Source organism: Cherax quadricarinatus, chromosome 6 (assembly GCF_038502225.1).
Source record: "Cherax quadricarinatus isolate ZL_2023a chromosome 6, ASM3850222v1, whole genome shotgun sequence".
Taxonomy (NCBI): Eukaryota; Metazoa; Arthropoda; class Malacostraca; order Decapoda; family Parastacidae; genus Cherax; species Cherax quadricarinatus.
The window spans coordinates 14123478-14142497 of record NC_091297.1 but is presented as its reverse complement, the minus strand read 5'-3'; the positions used below and the strand labels follow the sequence as shown (position 1 = coordinate 14142497).

The 19020-nt window shown below is 38.4% G+C and overlaps 1 protein-coding gene across 6 annotated transcripts in view; it reads left to right on the top strand.

Annotated features, from left to right (window-relative positions):
- The window catches only part of LOC128692303 (uncharacterized), a 249820-nt gene that overhangs the window by 171751 nt on the left and 59049 nt on the right, over window positions 1–19020 (top strand). For 4 of the 6 annotated variants that reach the window (XM_053781379.2, XM_053781397.2, XM_053781389.2 and 1 more), the window contains exons 10-11: window positions 1635–1847; window positions 8754–13644. In XM_053781379.2, the coding sequence (XP_053637354.2) occupies window positions 1635–1847; window positions 8754–13644 (5104 nt within the window). Of the gene's footprint in view, window positions 1–1634; window positions 1848–8753; window positions 13645–16748; window positions 17121–19020 lie in introns of those variants that run through there. The other 2 variants (XM_053781413.2, XM_070080558.1) reach the window with 2 other exon arrangements.

Genomic DNA, 19020 nt, shown 5'->3' with positions numbered 1-19020 from the left:
TGTGAGCAGGATAATATTTTGAGAAGGGATTCAGGAAAATTGGTTAGCTGGACTTGAGTCCTGGAGGTGGGAAGTACAAATATCCCAAACCCCTCTAAAGGAGGGGTTTGGGATATTTGCTGTCTAGAGGGACATCTAAACTGTATGTAAAACTATAGGTCTTCTTTAAAAAATGTATTTTTTTGTTAATATTTTTGAGTGTCTGGAACAGATTAATTGGATTACATTATTTCTTATGGGAAATATTACTTCGGTTTTTGGCCATTTCAGATTTAGGCCAACCTTCTGGAATGGATTACAGCCGATAACCGGGGGTCAACTGTAATTGCCAGTGATAGTGTAAATGATGGGGGAAGTGTTTCTTTTTTGGGTCACCCTGCCTTGGTGGGAGATGGCTGGCATGTTAAAAAAAAACATGTAGAACTGTAGTGAGAGGTGTTGCAGACCCACATGCTTCACCAGACTGTAAGAAGGGGTAACTTTAAGTATTCTTTGGTTCAGTCATGATGGCTCTGCTCATTCCTTTAGAGCTATGCAGGCTCAGTCTTCACTGAATTGGGCAGTTCAGTGGTTTAGCTGTTGGCTTTCCCTAAATGCTTTTGTTAAATATTGGCACTATGTTTGCCATTTTCCATTTTCCTGCCTTTCTGCCTCTTTGTATTGAGGTTCCAAAAACTATCCAGAGCAGATAGCTTTGGTCTGCTGCTTATTCCTTTATTATCCAGGGTGGCAGATCATCTGATTCTATTGCTTTATATTTGCCAGTATTCATTAGCAATTTTTTTGCTTTTTTTTCAGTGCATTCTGTCTCACTTGGCTGTTTGGTATCAGTCTATTAAAATGTTCTTATTTAAATAAATTCTTATTTAAATAAATTCTCACATTTCCTCCACTGATTTAGTTAATTTTTCATCAGCCTTGATTCTCTGTATTGTTGCCATTGCATTTAATTAATTAAAATTTTGAATATAAGAATTTAGTCCACATTGCTCTTACTGCTATATAAAAATATCTTGTATGTATTAGTAAATACATTTTTGGCTTATCAGATCACAGACTGGGTGGGGCTTGAACCCATGGCAGGCAAGTCCTGCCATGTGATTTGTTTGCAATTGTGTTATTTTGTGAGTTGTTTCTGGTTTATTTAAATCTCTGGCTTGTGTTTGAGTCTTGTACTTTCAGTATAGGTTCTAAGATTTTGTTTTTCATGGTTCCCAGCACTTGTTAAATTATTCTTAATTTCTTGTCTGTTTTATGTTGTTTAATAAAGTGTGATTCCACTTCTATATGGTTTAAAGTTTTTTTTTTCATTTTCTCTTGTATGATTTTACTGTATTCAGCTTCTTTGAAATACTGTTTTAAAACAGAATACTACTGTTCTTTATTTTTTTTTGTAATCTAGTGGCACTTTCCTTGTACAATCTTCTTTATTCATTTACAGTTTGTTAAACTGTAATGTTTGTAATATAAGTGAAAATACAGTACAAGTACTGTACCGAAATTTAAAATATTTTAAATTTAATCATTTTTGTTTTGTTTGCTTTCATTATGTTCATTTCTAAGTTTATGCATGAGAGTTGCTGTATATGCAAAGCATTTTATTAAATAACAAATGAATTAATAATATTTTTCAGATATAACATTATGAAGCAGTGCTGGTACCCAGAATATTCCCGACCTCCTATGACTCACATTTATTCTTTACTGATGCATTTGTGGGAGAACTCATGTGTCACCTGCCATGATGAGTCTTCCATGAGTGACTTTGAGCAAAGGTGGGACCAGCTGCAGCAGCAACACTGCCGTGATCATAGTATTGTACACGCTCCCAACACTTCTGATCTCAGGTAGTGAAAATACTGTACATTGAAAAAGTAATCATTGAAAATTATGCTTAACATCTTAATATTAATTTAAAGATAATAAAACCAAATAATATAATAGTTGTATAAGATATCCAAACCTTAGTACTTTAGTTATGAAGGACATATAAAATATAATAAACTCTCAATATAACTGACATTTGGGTGATTGTCCAAGTGTTTTTAAAATATGTCAGAACAGTGTTAAAAACAACAACAAAAAGTACTCTGTTGTATATCTAATATTGTACTCGACACACAATTTACAGTTAATTATCCCTTTGACTGTCCATCATGTAGAACTGTTATCGATGCTGGGATCCATTACATAATCTGTCATGAGCTCAGCTCGCTCAGATAAGTTCTTAGTGGTAAATTTTGGCCTAGATATGAGAAAATGGGTCTGTGTGATGAGTGTGCACAGTATAAAAAAAATCCTGCCTCGTGGTGCATGATGGGAAAAGCAAAACTTTGACAATGTGTCTGATTACAAACAGCATTTTTGAGGTGTTTTCTAGGATGGTTTTTATGATTGTATTGGCTGTTTCTTGGTATCATTAGATGGAATGGAAGATATACTACTAAAATAAAGATGAGTTTAGATGGTTCCTGGGCTGGAAGTAGCTTGAAATTAGCCTCCAAGTAGTAGAAATATTTGATTATTGCTGATATTCTTGAGGATAAGTAAGGCCTTCCCTACACCCCTCGGTCTGTTTTATGGGTTTTTACTATGATTCAATTAGTGGGATGCTGTAAACCTTGACAGATCATTCCTGGTTACATTTTATTATCCGGGAAATAGGGTAAATCTTCGATTTTTTTTGTGTGATGCTGATTTCAAAATGTAAATAGGAGAGGCTTGGGGACATGATTATTGCACAGAAGAAATGTTGTTTTAGTGCCTGGAATGTCTGCAGTGTTTATTTTGAACTCTCCTTTTTTAAAATTGGATTTTTTTTAATTTTTGCATAAAATTGGCCAAATTACCGAATTCTGTGCACTTTATAGGATTATTTTGACAGTAGAATGGGCAGTTTCTTGTACTCAGTCAATGTAATGAAAGGCATACTAGCAAAATAGCTAAAAATTCAATTAAATTGTGTAATGGAATTGCCTTCCTTATGTTTTCCATCAAATTTTGTACTTTCGGTGTCATTAACTTTGGAAAAAGATTCTCTACCATTTTTTTTATCAAGTGGATGCTGATAGAAATATTAATTTCAAGGGGTCTGGACAGTGAGAGGGTTAATTGGTTGCTCCACCTTGGTTTTCCATCATTAATGTCTTTTGATCACAATGATGTGATGTTTCATTTTCTTGTATGCTTAGTATGGTGGCTGTACCCTTTGTAAAATGCCTGTACCCATTATAAGGTGGCTATAATCTTTTTAAGGTGGCTGTACCCATGTGAGCCAGTGAAGGGCTTGATCTAGAGAACTAGTGTTACTGCTCCATTCCTTGTGTTGAATTTAATTGTCTCTTTCCCCAAGCGATATATGATTCCCCTAATTAAAATAAAATTAATGTACTCTTATAATGTGGCTCTATCCTTCGTAAGGTGGCTTCATCCTATGTAATTTGGCTATGGCTTTTGTAACAGTAGCCACCCTTTGCAAGGTGGTTATTGTTGTAGAGTGAGTGATCAGGAAAATAAATGGTTAAAAAAAAAGAAAGTTTAAATTCTAAATTTTTTTGCAAATTTCAAGATCTGTTTTTTAGAGAAATCTTGTAAACTATAATGATATGAAATTGTAATATTATGATTGCAAACAAATCACAGAATGAGTGTGGCTTGAATCCATGGCAAGCTTATTCTAAAATTTGTAGGCCACTGCATTTTTCCACTGGACGATACTGGCCTAATAAGATTCAACCAACCAGGTTTATTTCTATACACCATAGGGAGGTTAGCATGGGTCCTGCTGTGGCTACAGATACAAATTTTTACAAACAAATCTCACACCATCATAGCTAGCCTGAGAGTTTTAGTACTTGCTTGTGGGTTTGAGCCACACCCATTCTGTGATGTGTAAGCTAGAGTTAGTACATTAACATTACTGGATAAGTATGGAAGAGAAGTGATGGCTGAATATTTTTTTTTACGTGACAGTTTTTATATAAAACAGTTAACCAGACTTGAGTCCTGGAGGTGGTTAATACAGTGTCTGTGCTCTGAAGGAGGGGTCAGGATTTTGCAGTTTGGATGGCCATCTTAACTGTGATATCTGTGGATTTCTGGCAAGATAGTGGTTAGGAGAACGAAAGTGAATGTGTTTCCAGTTTTTTGGTATAGCCTACCTCAATAGTAGACAGCTGGTGCATTAAAAAAATAGAATTGATTTTTTTGAGGTAAAAATCAATGCCTTTTAAGTGTAAAGTGCCAGTGAGATCAGATGTGAGAGTAAAAAAAAGATTTAGACAGGATGTTAAAGGCTGATGAAGAATTTTAGGAACATTGGTTTCGTGTTCATGAAAGTTTTTATGTAAGTGTACAGTAGTAGCAAGAAATTAAGAAAGGGAGGCAGTAATTTAATGCATTGGCCAGGGAGGTATACCATCTTTTAGGAGTGAAGAAGAGCAGGATGTAAGTGTGGGGGAGGTGCGCAAGGCATTATGTAGAATGAAAGGGGGTAAAGCATCTGGAACTGATGGGATCATGACAGAAATGTTAAAAGCAGGGGTGGATATAGTGTTAGAGTGGTTCGTATTTTTGTTTGTAGGTAGTAGGTTAGTAGATAGCAACCACCCAGAGAGGTACTACTGTTCTGCCAAGTGAGTGTAAAGCAAAAGCCTGTAATTGTTTTACATGATGGTAGGATTGCTGGTGTCTTTTGTCTGTCTCATAAATATGCAAGATTACAGGTACGTCTTGCTACTTCTACTTACACCTAGGTCACACTACACGTTTATTTATACACATTCATCTGAGTTTTCTTTGATTTTATCTTAGTTCTTGTTCTAATTACTTTTCCTTTTATATCCACGGGGAAGTGGAATAAGAATATTTCCTCCGTAAGCCATGCGTGTTGTAAAAGTCAACTAAAATGCTGGGGACAATGGGCTAGTAACCCCTTTTCCTGTAATAATTACTAAAAAGAATAAAAAGAAGAAAATTGTCAAAGTGGGAAGTCTGAATGTGTGTGGATGTTGTGCGAATGATAAGAAAGAGATGATTGTGGATGTTATGAATGAGAAGAAGCTGGATGTCCTGGCTTTAAATGAGACAAAACTGAAGGGGGTGAGTGAGTTTCATTGGAGAGGAATAAATGGGATTAGGTCAGGAGTTTCTAATAGAGTTAGAGCTAAAGAAGGAGTAGCAATAATGTTGAAGGATAAGCTATGGCAGGAAAAGAGGGACTATAAATGTATTAATTCAAGGATTATGTGGAGTAAAATAAAGGTTGGATGTGAGAAGTGGGCTATAGTAAGCATATATGCACCTGGGGAAGAGAGAAGTATGGAGGAGAGAGAGAGATTTTGGGAAATGTTGAGTGAATGCGTGGGGAGTTTTGAACCAAGTGTGAGAGTACTTGTGGTTGGGGATTCTAATGCTAAAGTGGGTAAAAATGTTGTGGAGGGAGTAGTAGGTAAATTTGGGGTGCCAGGGGTAAATGAAAATGGGGAGCCTTTAATTGAGCTATGTGTAGAAAGAGGTTTGGTAATAAGTAATACATATTTATGAAAAAGAGGATAAATATACAAGGTGTGATGTAGCACGTAATGAAAGTAGTTTGTTAGATTATGTATTGGTGGATAAAAGGTTGATGGGTAGGCTCCAGGATGTACATATTTATAGAGGGGCAACTGATATATTGGATCATTATCTAGTTGTAGCTACAGTTAGAGTAAGAGGTAGATGGGATAAGAGGAAAATGGCAACAACAAGTATGAGGGAGGTGAAAGTGTATAAACTAGGGGAGGAGGAAGTTCAGGTGAAATATAAGCGACTATTGGCAGAAAGGTGGGCTGGTGCAGGTATGAGTAGTGGGGGGGGGGGGATTGAAGAGGGTTGGAATAGTTTTAAAAATGCAGTATTAGAATGTGGGGCAGAAGTTTGTGGTTATAGGAAGGTGGGTGCAGGAGGAAAGAGGAGTGATTGGTGGAATGATGAAGTAAAGGGTGTGATAAAAGAGAAAAAGTTAGCTTATGAGAGATATTTACAAAGCAGAAGTGTTATAAGAAGAGCAGAGTATATGGAGAGTAAAAGAAAGGTGAAGAGAGTGGTGAGAGAGTGAAAAAGGAGAGTGGATGATAGAGTGGGAGAGGTACTGTCAAGAAATTTTAATGAAAATAAAAAATTTTGAAGTGAGTTAAACAAGCTAAGAAAGCCTAGGGAACAAATGGATTTGTCAGTTCAAAACAGAGTAGGGGAGTTAGTAGATGGGGAGATGGAGGTTTTGGGTAGATGGCGAGAATATTTTGAAGAACTTTTAAATGTTAACGAAGAAAGGGAGGCGGTAATTTCATGCACTGGCCAGGGAGGTATACCATCTTTTAGGAGTGAAGAAGAGCAGGATGTGAGTGAGGCATTACGTAGAATGAAAGGGGGTAAAGCAGCTGGAACTGACGGGATCATGACAGAAATACTAAAAGCAGGGGGGATATGGTGTTGGAATGGTTGGTATTTTTGTTTAATAAATGTATGAAAGAGGGGAAGGTACCTAGGGATTGCTTGAGAGTGTGTATAGTCCCTTTTTATAAAGGAAAGGGGGAAAAAAGAGATTGTAAAAATTATAGAGGAATAAGTTTACTGAGTATACCAGGAATAGTATACGGTAGGGTTATTATTGAAAGAATTAGTAGGGAATGTGTAGATCAAGTGTTTACATTGAAGCATATATGTGAGCAGTATTTAGAGAAAGGTAGGGAAGTTTTTATTGCATTTATGGATTTAGAAAAGGCATGTGATAGAGTGGATAGGGAAGCAATGTGGCAGATGTTGCAAGTATTTGGAGTAGGTGGTAAATTACTAAATGCTGTAAAGAGTTTTTATGAGGATAGGCTCAGGTTAGGGTGTGTAGAAGAGAGGGAGACTACTTCCCGGTAAAAGTAGGTCTTAGACAGGGATGTGTAATGTCACCATGGTTGTTTAATATATTTATAGATGGGGTTGTAAGAGAAGTAAATGCTAGGGTGTTCGGGAGAGGGGTGGGATTAAATTATGGGAAATTAAATACAAAATGGAAAGTGACATAGTACTTTTTGCTGATGATACTGTGCTTATGGGAGATTCTAAAGAAAAATTGCAAAGGTTAGTGGACGAATTTGGGAGTGTGTGTAAAGGTAGAAAATTGAAAGTGAACATAGAAAAGAGTAAGGTGATGAGAGTATCAAATTATTTAGATAAAGAAAAACTGGATATCAAATTGGGGAGGAGGAGTATGGAAGAAGTGAATGTTTTCAGATATTTGGGAGTTGACGTGTCAGCGGATGGATTTATGAAGGATGAGGTTAATCATAGAATTGATGAAGGAAAAAAGGTGAGTGGTGCATTGAGGTATATGTGGAGGCAAAAAATGTTATCTATGGAGGCAAAGAAGGGAATGTATGAAAGTATAATAGTACCAACACTCTTATATGGGTGTGAAGCTTGGGTTGTAAATTCTGCAGCGATTAGGCAGTTGGAGGCAGTGGAGATGTCCTGTCTAAGGGCAATGTGTGGTGTAAATATTAGGCAGAAAATTCGGAGTGTGAAAATTAGGGGAAGGTGTGGAGTTAATAAAAGTATTAGTCAGAGGGCTGAAGAGGGGTTGAGGTGGTTTGGCCATTTAGAGAAAATTGATCAAAGTAGAATGACATGGATAGCATATAAATCTGTAGGGCAAGGAAGGTGGGGTAGGGGTCATCCTCAAAAAGGTTGGAGGGAGGGGGTAAAGGAGATTTTGTAGGCAAGGGGTTTGGACTTCCAGCAGGTGTGCATGAGTGTAGATAGGAGTGAATGGAGATGAATGGTATTTGGGACCTGACAAGCTGTTGGAGTGTGAGCAGGGTAATATTTAGTGAAGGAATTCAGGGAAACCGGTTATTTTTATATAGCCGGACTTGAGTCCTGGAAATGGGAAGTACAGTGCCTGCACTTTAAAGGAGGGGTTTGGGATATTGGTGGTTTGGAGGGATATGTTGTGTATCTTTATGCGTATATGCTTCTAAACTGTTGTATTCTGAGCACCTCTGCAAAAACAGTGATTATGTTTGAGGGAGGTGAAAGTGTTGAATGATGAAAGTATTTTCTTTTTGGAGATTTTCTTTCTTTTTGGGTCACCCTGCTTTGGTGGGAGACAGCCGACTTGTTAAAAAAAAAAAAATTCTATGACTGACAAGAACCCTTAACCCTTAACCCTTAAACGGTCCAAACGTATATATACGTTCACTTGCGTAGCGCCCCAAATTTTTTGAGGAAAAAAGAAATCTTTTCTTTTAAAAGAAAAAAAGAGCATATGGTACCCAGGCATCCCCAATTATTTTAATATGGAACACAGTGAGTGCACACACCCATTCTCTCATGTCTAGGTGACTCAGGCTTATTGTGGCAATGTTGAATGAATGACAAAGAAAACGTATATATACGTTTGGGGCGCTACGCGCGTGAACGTATATATACGTTTGGACCGTTTAAGGGTTAAACTGTCCAAACGTAGATCTACGTTTTTTTAACATTTGAAAGTATGTAAAAAAATGTAGATCATTTTTTTTTTTTTACATTTGAAAACGTGTAAAATAAACTTTTATCTTCATTTTTTTTTTGTTATGTTTGAAAATATGTAAAAAAAACGTAGATCTACTTTTGGAGCACTACGGATTTGAACATTGATCTGTTTTGACAGTTTAAGGGTTAATGAGAGATGCATATTTTATATTTTGTATCTTTTTTTATATAATTTTTAATTTCAGGTTTGAAAGTGACTTCAGTTTGTCAGCATCAGGGCATCATCATTTTGGAGGGACTATGTCACCGAGTTTGCAGAATCTTCGAGGTTCAGTAGAGGACCTAGATGCTAAGATGGCAGCCAAATTTGGTTCAGCCCTTCCTTCATGGCTTGGAGTGGAACCAGGTCAGCCCCTCGATAGTTTGACCCAAGAGATAACTGATGCAATACTCAAGTTGGATGATTACTTAGCTGGGGAAAAGTCAGAACCCAGCACTACCCAGGCATCACCAGAGAAAGGTGGAATAAATTTTAAGCTTGGTAAAGATTCTTTTGTTTCTAATCCTCCAGAATCAAAGCTTGCCAGAGTGGGCAGAATGTCTGTTGAAGAAGGAAGTGGACATCCAAGTTTAACAAGATCATTGTCAGAAGGAGACGATGAGGGCTTTACAATGAGACTAGAACAAGGAGAGTTTACGGAGATGGTGAGATTGAAGAGCCAGAGTGTCCAAGACTTCATGAAATTAACTGTAGTAGATGATGGAAGTGACTCTGATAATGCCAGTCAGCGAAATTCCTTAGCATTTGAACCTCTAGCTCAAGAGAAAACCTGTTCCAGTGAGGGTAATATAAGAGAGGCTCTCAGGGATATTAAGTTTATGGGGGAGCTTGAGAGATTACAAGCACACCACAGATATTCAATTATTTCAGAAACAAGTAGAGAAAATCCATCATCTATAGAATACAGAATCCAGGACTTTAACTTTGACCCATCCTTCGGTCAATCAGATATTCTCTTAGACTCAGAAGCAGGATCCACAGATAAATTGGCTACCAGTACAGAATCAGATAATTCAAATAACTTCCATGAAAGACAAAACAGTGAACAGGATCCTTTTTTAGGTGAAATTATCTCCTCTGGACTTACAGGGGAGAAGAAAATAGACAACTTGGATACCAAAGAGGAAAACAGCAATTCCACTTATTTAGGGGATAATTCTGTGGGATCAAAACCCCTTCCTGCATCACCAGATTGTGTTGTATCTTCCAGAGAACCTAAACCAGTTGCTCTTCCAGATATTGTTGTACATGATGCTAGTGTAAAGTTGAGTACCCCAAGCCCACCACCTGTCGATAGCCCAGTTAATATTATAAACAACAATCAGCCAAAGGAATTTCGTTTCATATTCGAAGATCAAACTGACCTATCCTCAGCTGGTGAATCCAGGTTTACATTTAAGGATGGTCATGAAAGTCTGTTCCAAGCTGATTCTGTGATATTTAGTGAGAATATTCGAAATATAGACTTAAACAGAGTTGGTGAGTGTGAAAGCAGTAATAAAAATGAGATTAATTACCAAAGAATTAATAATGTTAATAAGAGTGATTTGTCTATAGTAAAGCAGCCATTGGAAAATGAGCAAGAGGAAGAAGCAAGGAAAATAGGTGATCTCAGTAAATTCCTTACATACATGCAGGACAGTTTTAGGGAGAGGCTAACAAGTACCCCATGTAAAAAAGGTAACATTGGAATTTCAGTACGAACAGATGACATAGATGCAGAAATGTACAAATCTGCATTAAGTAACGAGGAGAATATTTGCGATACAGACTCTGAAGGTGATAAAGAATTTTTGTCTGTTAATGGGATGACTGGCACTTCCAGCAGCTCAGGTGAAGAAAAAGTAGAACATGTTAATACCAATGTGAGAAGTGAGGAAGAACATCAAGTATGTGACGATGAAGACCAGAATGATATCCCTAGCTATAAACCAGAACAGATTATTAAAGGAGAAGATGTAGTGATTGGAGCTTTAGAAGATTATTCACTTGAACTTTATAGAGCTGTAAAGTCCACAGAGATTTCCTTGTCAAATGAAAAGCCCATGCAAAAATCTTCAACATTTGAGGAAAAGGATGACAGCTATTCATCAGAAGTACCAACAGAATCTTCAGTGAAGGAGAGTAGCAGAATAAAAAATGATTCCATGGAAATTGAAGTTGACTTAGAACAGTGGGATAAATTTCTTGGCAGTGCAATGAATGGCGACAAAATTGGCTCAGAGTCAGTATTTAAGGAAAGTTTTGAAGACAATACATCTGCAGATAGTAAATTGGCAAGGGATGCATTAGAAAGTACTTTTGAAGAAAAAGAACATAGTGTTGAAAGTAAAATAAAAATGAAATTTGACGAAACGTGTGTGAAGTGTGATGCAGTGAATAATCCAGATTTAAGTAGCACTTTTGAACATAGTACATGTGATGAAATTTGTGACATCATGACTAATGAGAGGGAGGAAGAGGCTGACAGATCAGAATATCGCCCTGAAGTTGATGTAAGCGTATTCTTTGGTTCAGATTCATGTATCACTCGGGATGTTCACAACTCATCGTTCGACATTCCTGATAGTAGACCAAAATCTCAAAAACAAGTTTTAAATTTAAAATCATATTTAAATGACATGACCAGTCCACAGTCTAAATGTAGTGATGAATCATATGTTACAGCATTGGCATCACCAAACACAAGGGAGATGCAAATACCAACTGATGTCTCTGATCTTTATGAAACCCCAACACTACAAAGTGATGGTGACACTTGGACACCAGTCACTGACCCCAGCTCTCAAAGATCCAAAGACTGTACATCTCGAAAGATTCCTCCAGAAGATATTGTGCAGTGCTTGCATAGTAGCTCATCTGTTATTTCTGACACACCAGAGTCTTTTAGCAGTAAGAGAGAAGCATCTGTTGATGGTACTTCAGAGGATTTTTCTCAAAATTGTAACAATGATATCTTAAAGCCTTGCAAAGATATACAGGCAGCTAAAAATACCTTAGACACAAAAATTGCAGAGCCTGTAAATAAATTCTTGATTACAGATGAAAATACTATATTGAAAGCTATTAGTGATAACAGTGATGTGAAGCAGGGTTATGTCAAAAATCAAGATGTAGTTTCTAAAGATTCACCTACTCCAATTGACTCTGGAATTAGTTTAACATCAAACACATTAAACTATGGAAATGATAGTCCTGCATTTAATGTTGAATGTAGTATACAGAGATTAGAGGAACTGGATAGACTTAAACAGAAAAATATTATAATAAAAGAGGAGGAGGAAGATCTGTCACCAAGTGCCTACCAAACTAAATTGAGGTTTGATAATAGTTGGAATTCTCATAAAGGTCAGGATTCAGTTGTAGAGAATGATGAAACAGAAAATGGAGACTTTTGGCAACAACAAATGATGGCCTGGCAAGAGGCAGCATTTCAAACTCGACAGCTCCTTCAACAGGCAGCTGGTGGAAGTGGTACTTCATTATCAGAACACAAGGGCTCGCAGGAAGATTTATTAGATTCAAGCCCTCGGAGTGATAGCTCTTCCACAAAAAGTCTCTATTCATCATCTGATATGCTTAGTTTGGATGATGAAGGCACTTATATTTCTTATAATACTACAGATGATGAAGAGGTGCTTGGGTACAAACCAGAAGACATCAATGCCTTACGAGCTGAACTGAACCTAAAACTTGGGGTTCTGCATGAAGACAAAGAACATTCAGAGCCTGAGGAGCCAGATGATACTTTATCATCAGACAGAGAGAATGTTACTATTAATTATAGAGGCATTTTGACAACACTTTCTCCAATTAAAGAAGAAAGTTTCTTGGAAGATGATGATTCACCTTCAAAAAAGAACACTATGAAAGACACTAACAATGTAGAGTCTGTACATGATCAGAGCATTGAATTTGAAGAGCCATTTACTTTGACACTCAGTGATACATTCATTGTTATTGAAGATGCTAAAGACCTTGTTAATAGCCAACAGCCAGTATTGGATCAGCCCTCTACTGAAGAAATTAAAGATGTTTCCATAACAAATGACGAGTCTGGTGAAGGAAAAATTGCTAAATATGATAAGGTTGATGAACTGCAACATAATGCAAGCATAAAGGACACCTTTGAAACTATAAGTGAATTTTTAAGTCTTGAGAATGCTCATGATAGTTTAATAATGGAAGATCTAGATGAAGAGCATGGTCCATCATCTATTCAGATATACAGTTCAGGGAACAACTTTGATGCAGAAGACATCTTAGTTGTTGATATTGAAACTAATGAAGCTAAGATTGTTGACAGAGGATTACCCAGGAGTCACTTGGCTTTCATAAATGATCAAGAAGAACAAGAAGATACAAAAGATATTAGTTTCTTTGCTTATGAAGAGTCGGATGACGTAGCTCCTGAATCCATTCCATCTATTGGAGGATCAAGATTTGATGAAATGCGCCATCGTGAAGAATTCCTTAAAAATAACCCATCTTGGGAAAAGCCAGGGAGCATAAAACCTGAAGGCTATAAAGAGGATTCTGAATCTCATCCTGAGAGAGAATTTGTTGCTGATATACTCTCAGAATCTCCACAAGGGATTCAGGTTCCACATTACCACTCATATTTTACCTCTGCACTGAGTACCATATCACATCCAAATGCCAGTATAGAGGAACCTGTGCTTTTTGAGCAAGTAGAACACATTTCTCTTCCATATGATGTGAATTACCCTTCAGCTGGTGAACAGATGCATAGTTTAGAAGATTTTAGTGAGCAAGTAGAGGATATTAAAGATCATATTAGCCAAGAAGACAAAGAAGAGGCTAAAATTAGTGAAATTGAAGATGATAATGATGATGCCCCTATCAAACTCAACTTTTTAGGTAGACTGTACTCTGATGAGTCTGAAGAAAAAGATGAAGAGAAAAATATGAAATGTCAGGCAAGGGAAGCAACTCTTCTTTCAGATTCTGAAACTGATGATAGTGACAAAAAGGCTGCCTATCCTAAGACACCAGAACCTGCAGACATTACTCAAATGAGCACCTCAGAATTTTTGGCATCACAGAATTATCTGGTAAGGCCGTTTGTTTTATTCAGGGTGGTATGATACTGATGAATGGCTCTTGATTCAAGGAACTGGAGGCATTCTCCCTTTCCTTGCCTCAACCCTTATTATTGCATTTCCAGGGTCTCTATGACCTTTTATGTATTATATTCCCCAGGAATATAATACATAAAAACCTCTCATTAACAGACTAATGGGGGAAGAGGGTGTACAGTAATGTTCATTGTCTGCCAGTTCTGAATTATGAAATCAATATTTTGTGATTGTCCAGCTGTTTTCTCTAAGTAGTGTACTTGGTCCACTGACCCAGAAGATACCCAGACACTTGGTCCACTGACCCAGAAGATACCCAGACACTTGGTCCACTGACCTAGAAGATACCCGGACACTTAGTCCACTGACCCAGAAGACACCTGAACACTTAGTCCACTGACCCAGAAGATACCCGGACACTTAGTCCACTGACCCAGAAGATACCCGGACACTTAGTCCACTGACCCAGAAGACACCTGGACACCAAGACTTTTAGCGCTACAGTACAGTCTTGTACTGTAGTACTAAACTGTACTGTACTGTAGTAACTTTATTGTACTCTGCATAATTTACATTAATTTTACTTAGCTTTTTGTGGTGGAAAGATGTGTAAACTACCGGGATCAGTAGTGGTGATTCAGTAACTTTTATTCTGAGTAAGAGCAGCTGTAAAGCTCTACTGGTGAAAATAATATAGATGGCTGAGAAGATGTAAATGGCTGAAAAACTTAAATCTTTCAGAACCACACTTTTTTTTTATTGGCACCACTGCTTTAGAAGCCATTGTTAATTTCACTAAACTTAATATGTTAATGCCGGGAGCAAGGGCCTAGTAACCCCTTCTCCTGTATAAATTACTTAATTTAAAAAGAGAAACTTTCGTTTTTCTTTTTGGGCCACCCTGCCTTGGTGGAATATGGCCAGTTTGCTGAAAAAAAAAAAACTTAATATGTTAATCAAGTCAAACAAAATACTCTAAATCCAGGGAAAATTAGAGATTAAATGATGAGTGTATTTGTGAATGAGCACACACAGTAAACTGGCACAGGTGGTCTACAGCTCAGGAAGCAGTGAAAACAAACAGCTCCTGGATATGGCCACTTTGGCCTATGCTGGACAAATGCAGCAGTTAGTGAACTTGGCCCAATACTTCAGAAGACAACTAGACTATCGCTACTGACAAAATCCACAGTTATGTATTTTGTCTGATAACTGGAGCATTTGTCTAGCCAAATTTTTTTGGTCCAAAATTGCCAAAATCTGTTAATGACAGGTTTTACTGTAATAATAATAATAATAATAATAATAATAATAATAATAATAATAATAATAATAATAATAATACAGTGGAACCTCATTTTTTGGCCGTAATCCGCTCCAGAAGGTCGACCTAAATTGAAGCAATATTTCCCATAAGAATTAATGTAAATACAATTAATCTGTTCCAGACACCCAAAAATATTCACAAAAAATATATTTTTTAAAGATTAATTATAGTTTTACATACACAAAACAGTGAGAACTAAATAAAATAAATTAAGAACATTTAAATCACTATTTAATACCTTTATTGAAGACTCTTGTTGGCTTATGGAAGACTGGGAGGAGGGAGGGAGGGAGGGAGGGAGGGTGGATTATTGTTTGGAAGGGGAATCCCCTTCCAAAAGGACTTTAGGTAACAAGTGTGGTATAATTTATCTACCCAAAACTATGGTCAAGTAAACTTGTAGAACAAATACTTAGCTTTGTTGCTGTCTCTGCCTATCGCAGCCTCTGACGATAGCAGCCTCCAATGATAGACAGTTGTTCTATGGCCACGTGACTGAAGGGGAAAGGTACCATGAGTATAATTACCCCTACGGGGTGTTGTGTCAGTATTTCAATAACTGAATACTGGCTGAATCCTTATACTCACTTGTTTGGGCTAAAAAGCCCGCCCATAACCGAGTGTATTGTGATAAGTCTAGAGACAAATGAACTAACTATCTGCTGCTCAGCTAATCTAGCTAGTCTCATTAATTACTAGACCTACCTAGGTATCTGTATCGGACCCATATGTGACTCGGATATAGGTGTCTTGATTGAAGCAGATGTGTTCTTTGATGAATGTTACACTACACTCCATCAGGGTCATAACATTCGTTGTTACACACTGTTCATCAAGTATTGTTATTAATCACAGTCTTATCACTAAAGAAGCTGTTGTCACTTCTTTGTAAGTGTCTGCTGTGTCCTTGGAGATTCTTTTATGCACACAAATGCGCGATCACAGTAGTCTGTTATTACAGTGTGACGCACGAGTTGCCTCGACTAAGTCTAAAAGGAATCTACGCTGCCGTGCCCCTCTCTGGCCTGACTTGCCATCATATAAAGGATTCGCTGATACAAGCAGATTTGCCTTCCTTGCCAGACTGCAACAGTTTGCAACACAAATGCTTGATTTCTTGATATATCTCAATCACAGAGTTCATCATGTCCCACATGTGAATAAAGTGAGGTAGAAGTTTTCCTGTACCTTTCCTATTGCAGTACAGGGATTATTTACACTTGTTAACTCAAATTGGTTATAACACTGGTCTTGCAAGGAGTCGCATGACCTGTGGCTGGTACACGCTGGTTAAACATACGCTTGTAATTGCTTGATGTGGAAGTAAACAAGATGTTTGCCTCTTTTGAGAGGGCTGGGCCCCTCAGGGCTGGAAGGGGCTGATAACTCCCTCCTGGAGAAAATTTCTCCACAACAAGTCCTTCTCTGGGGTTACTTCCCTTCTTTGTCTTTCATTGCCACTAGGACCAGCCTGAGAGTCACTGGACCCCTGTCGCACAAAATAACTGTCCAGAGTGCTCCATTTCTGGTGTCTCTTTAAGATTTCCCTAAAATGGGACAAGGTTTTGTCACTGAACCTGTTGCAGATATGGCTTGTTTCAGCTTGGTCAGGGTGATATTTCTCCACAAAAGTTTGCACCTCATTCCACTTTGCAAAAATGTTCTTAATCACTGAAGAAGGCACATCCTTCCCTCTCTCTTCCTCCTCCTCCTCTGAAGCAAGTTCCTCAGCTGTGGTCTGTTGCTGTTCCAGTTGAAGGTGTTGCAGCTCTTCAGTGGTTAGCTCTTCCCTGTGGTCCTCCACTGACTCTTTCACATCCTCGCCACTCACATCCAACCCCATGGACTTCCCCAGTGCCACAATAGATTCCACAACAGGCAGAGAGAGTTGACAGGGTCAAGGTAAGCCTCAAACCCTTCAAAATCCTTCTTGAGGACACATTGTGGCCACAATTGTCTCCAGGAAGAGTTCAAAGTCCTGGAAGTCACTCCCTGCCAGGCTTTACCTATAAGGCTTATGCAATGGAGGATATTGAAAGTGATTCCTCCAGAACTCTCTTAGGGTCAATTCAGTGTCCGAGGTCACTTCAAAGCACTTTTGAAACTTGACTCAAGAAATCGTAATGACACGATTGCAAATAAACCATACCCCCGGCCGGGATTGAACCCGCGGTCATAGAGTCTCAAAACTCCAGCCCGTCGTGTTAGCCACTAGACCAGCTAGCCACAATAAGATTCATCCAACTAGGTATATTTCTACACCATAGGAAAGTTAGCACAGGCACCTCTGTGACCGCGGGTTCAATCCCGGCCGGGGGTATGGTTTATTTGCAATCGTGTCATTACGATTTCTTGAGTCATGTTGACGGCAGTGAAGGGACTTGAGCTAGAGTTCGTCACGGCCACGCTAGCTGGAGATTCGTCTGTAAAAACTTGCATTTGTGGTCACAGAGGTGCCTGTGCTAACTTTCCTATGGTGTAGAAATATACCTAGTTGGATGAATCTTATTGTGGCTAGCTGGTCTAGTGGCTAACACGACGGGCTGGAGTTTTGAGACTCTATGACCGCGGGTTCAATCCCGGCCGGGGGTATGGTTCACTTTTGAAACTGCTTTTGTGTAGAGTTTTTTGAAGTTAGAAATGACCTGCTGGTCCATGGGCTGGATGAGAGGAGTGGTGTTAGGAGGCAAGAACTTCACTGTTATAAAATGGAAGTCCCTAGAGAGTAGGTTTACCAAGTTTGGAGGATGAGCAGGAGCATTGTCCATTACCAGGAGGCAATTGAGTGGCAATTTATTTTCCAGGAGGTATTTTTTCATACTCGGGCCAAACACTTCTTGGACCCAGTCAATGAAAATTTGCCTTGTGACCCATGCCTTATGATTAGCTTTCCACATCACACACAATTTACTCTTGACGACATTGTTTTTCTTGAACACTCTGGGATTTTCAGAGTGATACACAAATAAAGGCTTCACTTTGAAATCCCCACTAGTGTTAGCACAGAACAAAAGAGTTAGCCTGTCTTTCATAAACCATACCACGGGCGGGGATAGAACCCGCGATCAGAGAGTCTCAAAACTCCAGACCGTTGCGTTAGCCACTGGACCAGCTAGCCACAGTCTTTCATAGACTTGTGTCCTGGCAGTGCCTTTTTCTCCTCCGTGATTTAGGTCCTCTCTGGCATTTTCTTCCAAAAGAGGCCTGTTTCGTAACAATTGAACCCCTTGAATTCCTGCACAAATTTTTCAGCCGCACATTTGTCAGAACTTGCAGCCTCGCCATGCCTTACAACACTATGTATGCCACTATGCTTCTTAAATCTCTCAAACCAGCCTCTGCTGGCCTTAAATTCACTAACATCATCACTAGTACCAGGCATTATCTTTGAGATCTGCATGCAACTGCCTTACCTTTTCACAAATTATTGTCTCTGAAACACTGTCTTCCACTAACTGTTTTTCCCTGATCCACAGCAACAGCAGCTTCTCCACATCTTCATTTGTTTGTGATCTCTTTTTCATTAACAGGTTTACCCCTTTCGTCACATTGGCTTCCTTGATTTGTTCTTTCTTTGCCAGGATAGAAGTGATTATTGATCTCTTTTTGCCATACATCCTGGCAAGTTCCAGCACCCGAATATCACTCTCATATTTTTCTGTTACTTCCTTCTTCATTTTCATTGTGTTTCTCACTTTCTTTACCAAAGGAACTTTACTAGGAACTTTCTTGCAGCCCATGGCGACTTATTTCACAGTCGCACTAATAAAAAACCAACAAAAACAATGGATTTTAAGGAAATGTTTGGATGAATGCACAGAGTATATGCTCACTTGCTGACAGACAAAGAGAGACTGACTAACCAAAGTGCAGCATCCCGGTGGGAGAGGCGGGCTAACGCGTCTGATATGGCCGATATGCAAGGTAACAGCCGAAATATGGAGCAAAATTTCTGCTAAAAAACCAGCCTTAATATGAATCTGCCAATAAATGCAATTGCCGAAAAACAAGGTTCCACTGTAATA